General features: G+C 31.1%; 1 protein-coding gene across 1 annotated transcript; it reads left to right on the plus strand.

Moving 5' to 3' along the window:
• Nucleotides 1-1,045: 1,045 nt before the first annotated feature.
• Nucleotides 1,046-3,559, plus strand: LOC145163134 (RNA-binding ASCH domain protein). The gene is made up of 5 exons (XM_079082014.1): nt 1,046-1,342; nt 1,683-1,894; nt 2,157-2,207; nt 2,299-2,358; nt 3,150-3,559. The coding sequence occupies exons 1-5, from the start codon at nt 1,213-1,215 to the stop codon at nt 3,423-3,425; spliced, it is 729 nt and encodes a 242-aa protein (XP_078938140.1). The 5' UTR covers nt 1,046-1,212; the 3' UTR covers nt 3,426-3,559.
• Nucleotides 3,560-5,396: the final 1,837 nt, after the last annotated feature.

Below are 5,396 nucleotides of genomic sequence, written 5' to 3' on the forward strand. Positions count from 1 at the left end.
TTTACGAAAAAGTCCCAAACTAAATTTTGTTTACGAAAAAGCATGAATTACCGGTAAAAATGACGATTTGACCCCTTTTTCCCGGTTTACCGGTTTCATTACTTACCTGTTTCATTAAAGTCCCGTTATTTTATCCTAATTTACGAATAAGTCCTAAACTAATATTTAGTGATGATTTGGCCCTTTTCTCTATGTAACATACATTTTACTGGTTTCATTGCTGACCCGGACGCCTAGTCATTAAATGAGATGACGAGATGCATATGTTGAGTTATATAATGTTATGCTTGGCATAAAACTTGATATCCTGATGTATTGTATATTCTTTTGGAACATAAAATGCATCCAGCAAAGACTGCAATAATTACATAAACTAGCAACAACTGCGTTATAAGAAATTACGTTTATAAGAAATATCAAATTGTCTATCTAATCTTATGTAAACCAATATATCCATCTCATGAGACATCAATTCATTTTCTACCCTTGTTCTTGGAAACACACATTTTATTGGTTTCATTGTTGACCTAGATACATAGTCATAAATGAACCGATGAGATGGATATCAAATTTTACAGTAAATATAGTATTATATAACCCATCGTATCCATCTTATCAACTAAGTTAATGACTAGGTGTCAAAGTCAGCAATGAAACCGATAAAATGTATGTTACATGAAAAAAAGGGTCAAATCATCACAAAATTTTAGTTTGGGACTTATTCGCAAATTAGGGTAAAATAATGGGACTTTAGTGAAACTGGTAAGTAATGAAACCGGTAAACCGGAAAAAAGGGGTCAAATCGCCATTTTTACCGGTAATTCATGTTTTTTCGTAAACAAATTTTAGTTTGGGACTTTTTCGTAAATTAGGGTAAAATTTTAGGACTTTTCTGGAGATTTCCCAAACATTAACCATCTTTAATTTATAGCCACATATGTAAATTTTATTTATCTATTTTGCAATTTCATTCTAAAAGTTTGTTTTAAAATTTATAAACTTAAGGCCAACAATATTTTTTTTGTCAAAATTTTGACATTAGCACAAAACAGAAGGTTAGTTTCTTCATACGCGATTAACACAAAAGATTTCTCACAAAACATAACAAGAGAAAGGAATCGTTAGGGGAGGCAAAAACTTTATAAACCCTAGCTCGGTTTCTGCATTGCAACCTGAAATTCGATCGCGAGATTGTATTTACAGACAAAAACGATGGCAAGTAGAAGCAGAGGCGACGGAAATTACAGAAATCCATGTCTAACTATGCATCAGCCATGGGCTTCTCTGCTTGTATATGGCATCAAACGTATCGAAGGAAGATCTTGGCCTTCTCCAATTACAGGTACTTTCATAATCCCAAACGCCTTTTTTCTTTTTCTTTTTTAAATCCCTACAAATTCATTTATACTTGTCGAATCTTTCACTTCCAAATGTGGAATTGATCTGGTAAATCGACAAACTAAGTGTCTTGATGTTAATCCACGCTTTTACTGCTCAGTCTGAAGTGAATCATGCTGTGGATTCTATTACTGTTTGTTTAAAATTCGTAATCTCATTGAGTTTTATCAAACAATTACTCTCATTGTATTCTTCGATGATTGTATCTCATCTATGCAAAGTGAACTACCTTTTACTCCCTGCTTTTTCCTCAATGGCTTTATGTTTCTTTAAATCTTTTGAAGGTCGACTTTGGATTCATGCTGCTGGGAAGGTTCCGGACCCTGAAACAATCAAAGCAATGGAAGACTTCTACAGACAATTATATGCATTAGATGGAGTTACTGATCTCAAATTTCCAGAACATTATCCAGTTTCAAGACTTTTAGGTTGTGTTGAAGTTGTTGGATGTGTTACATCTGAAGAGCTTGCATCATGGGAAGATATTCCTCAAGGGGTAAGCATCTGAAACTCCACCCTTACAAAAAAAAATTGCTGTTAACTTTTTAGTTTCAACTGATTTGTTTTTATTACTACAATTGGTAAAAAAAAGTGTTGAATACAAGAAATAGCAATGTATGTTGCTATTTCTTTCATTCACCCCCTTTTGAAAATTGGAAAATGTGTAATTATGAGTTTTACAAAATATATTGGAGTTGTGTGTTTTTAGTTTATTACAAAAATACCCTTTTTGATCTAATTTGTTGATCTACTTACAGGCGAGGCTGGAAGGGCTAACACCTTTTTGTTGGCTATGTGAACAACCACAGGTGTGCTATTACTTAGTTTTCCATGCAACAAATTTTTTTTTTTTTGAAGTTTAAATGTCATATTTTAATATAATCTTTACACTTTATGCAGAAATTGCTTGTGCCATTCGAAATGCGTGGATATCAAGGAGTCTATAACTTGGAAAAAAGGGTAAGAATGGAATTTTGCCATTAACACATAATAAACATTTTTCAGTTAGCCTTAGGTAGTGTTTTGGAAGGAATGGAAAAAAGTTTTTATTTTTTTATTTGTTTTTTCCTTCTTCCATAGTATGGAGTTGAATAGAAATTGCAATATACAAATTTTCTTTATGTATTTTTTAGTCACATTTTTTGTTAAATTCCATGGTTTTAGTTAAATTATGATTTAATTTTGTTAAAAGGTAACGTTGAAAATTTATTTTTATTTATAATCTTATTCGGGTTATAATGAGCTTGTATTATGTTTAACTTTTTAAATTTTGTTAATTGAAAGTCTAGATTATAATTAAATAATGTATTCAATAGAGTTAAAAATACATTGTATCTTTTAATTTAATCCAGAAAAGTCCCATTATTTTGGAAATTTTTTTGATAAAGTCATATATATATATTTTTTTTTAACAGAAAAGTCCAAATTGTTTAATTTTACACGATAATCTGTCATTCCTGTTAAAATAAAAATAAAAACTATTTAGTTAATTTGGGCAAAATATTAAATAATCATGACTTTCCTGTTCAAATTTTCTTTTTTATGATTTTCTAAAAAAATTTCCCAATATAATGAGACTTTTCTGTATAAAACTCTAGTTTAATATATAAAAAGTTTCATGATTTCTATCGAATAATAATTTTATTTCTAAAAGTTACCTGTTAGTATTTTCTTTTATTATTATTTTTGTAAATAAGAATCTTGTTATTTATTTCTAACTTATTTTTTTTTATTTTTTATTTTGTGGATAGATTCTTGAAGGAGCACTTAGAGGTCTTTCTCCGGTTGAAGCCCAATTACCCATTAAATTTCCACTTCCAGACCCTCGAAATCAACTCTCTTTAAAACCAGGCTCACTTAAAAAATCCTCAAACACGTCTCAATCCAATCAGACTTCCTCTCCAACTCTTAAAGCAGCCATAGAAGGAGCAAGAACAGCTGCCACTCAATTCTCAAAGAAAACCTATGTGGGACCCACACCAGGATTCCAAGGTCAAGGATCAAATATAAATGATAGAACAAGATGAATGTTTTAGGGTATTTAGTGTGTTTATATGTGTTATTGGATTCATTTTTAAATGAAGTATTCTGTAACATGTGTTTTCTTGTATTGGAATTTGGATGTAAGATTGTTATTACTTGATTTATTTGTGTTTAGGGATCAAGCGTCCAAATTACCTATGAGGACTGTCCAAGTTAGAAAAAAAGTCATACTATGTCTGGTAGGGACCGTAGACTCAATAAAAACATATCATGAGAACTGTCTTAGTTAGAAAAAAAATAAAGTTAGGGACTAAATGTACAAATTATCTATGAGAACTGTCCTAAGTTAGACAAAAAAAGTATTTATATGTCTGTTAAGGACTATAGATGCAATAAATACATACCATGAGGACTGTCTGAGTTAGAAAAAAAAGTTTGGGACCAAACGTGCAAATTACCCACAAGGACTATCCAAGTTAGAAAAAAAAAATTTATGTTTGGTAGGGACCATAGACACAATAAAAACCTGCCATGAGAATTGTCCGAATTAGAAAATAAAGTTAGGGACTAAACATGCAAATTACCAATGAGAATTGGTCATGTTAGAAAAAAAAAGGTTTTTTTTATGTCTGGTAAGGACTATAGACGAATTAAAATCATACCATGAGGACTGTCTGAGTTAGAAAAAGAAGTTATGGACCAACTGTACAAATTGCTCAAACCATAGGGACTATCAAGGTAATTTACTATAAGTTTTAGAATCCGGGGAGTTGGAGGATACAATATGTTTTATTCCTTAAATTGATATAAGCAATATGGTATATATCTCACCCAAAGTAGCAATGTTGTACTTTCTTTTACCTATAATGTATTTGTTTCATGATAATAATGACTTTATATTGTTTTTTATACATCAATCCACTTGAATTTAGTTATGAATAATAGCATTGTTGTTGCATTGCTCATTGATAGTGAAATGTATGTAGGTTGCTATTCTAAATAAAAGAATACATTGCAGATTAAGTTTTGAAATTCATGTTAATCGAGTCCGGTTGTGAATAAGGTTCAAGTGAAAAAGATGTTCTCTAGTCCTGATTATGATATATTTCTGGACGACGAATTTAAGCAACAAGAGGATGACATATTTTGACTAACTTAATTTGATAAAAAAAAATTTATTTATAAACCTTCTCTAAAGGTTAATGTGTTATTTTTTATTTTTTATTTTTATTTTTTGGAAAAACTCTTCTTTGCCACTTTTATCCATGTGCAGGAGGATAGACAGATATATAAACATCACCTTTTTAGATTGTTTATGTGTTTATTTTTTAAAAGACCATACACATGAAATTGTTTGTACGTTCTCTACTCAAAGAAGCCGTGGACCAATGTCTTCCAATATTCATAGACATCTTCTGGAAATAAAAAAAACAAGCAAAAACCGGAAACAGAATTTTATAATTAAAAAAAAAAGTTTAAACTGAAGTAAATTCGATATAAACCGAATTCGAGTATCACATTGCGTGTTCGGTTCCTATTTTCAAAAATGGCCCTAGATTGCCCATCGTTTGTTTTAAACTTGCACATTACACCGATGGTACGATTTTATAGCGTTTTTAGTCTATGTTAAAACTGGAATGACCATAATGCCCTTGCATATTTATTTTTTCATTAATCTATTATTATTTATTATTATATATAACTTAAAAAGAAAATAGGCCCCACTCCCACCATCCTAGCCCAACTCACCCTTCACTTCTAAACCTAAGAAACCTACCACTTTCCCACTTTCTCTCTATATCTCATACCATCTGTGATCTACTCTAAACCTCGCCGACGACCATCACCTATGACATCATCTTCCTTTGACGACCGTCACCTCATCGATGTCATCTTCATCTCGTTATTGCGACAAGAATCAACCTATAACCCACAATATCATTCATCAGTGTGGTGGTGATGGTGTATCGATGATGATTTTAGGGCTCTAGATGAACGATCTCCCCTCATATAAA

The sequence above is a fragment of the Lactuca virosa genome, chromosome 3, assembly GCF_052849685.1.
Source record: "Lactuca virosa cultivar CGN04683 chromosome 3, Lactuca_virosa_CGN04683_v6, whole genome shotgun sequence".
Classification (NCBI taxonomy): Eukaryota; Viridiplantae; Streptophyta; class Magnoliopsida; order Asterales; family Asteraceae; genus Lactuca; species Lactuca virosa.

Bases quoted from the DNA above. Each gene is read 5' to 3' on its own strand.
- LOC145163134 (XM_079082014.1), top strand. From the start codon at position 1,213: ATGGCAAGTAGAAGCAGAGGCGACGGAAATTACAGAAATCCATGTCTA. The intron at 1,343-1,682 runs GTACTTTCATAA...AATCTTTTGAAG, and splicing joins TTGGCCTTCTCCAATTACAG to GTCGACTTTGGATTCATGCT. The intron at 2,359-3,149 runs GTAAGAATGGAA...TTTTGTGGATAG, and splicing joins TCTATAACTTGGAAAAAAGG to ATTCTTGAAGGAGCACTTAG.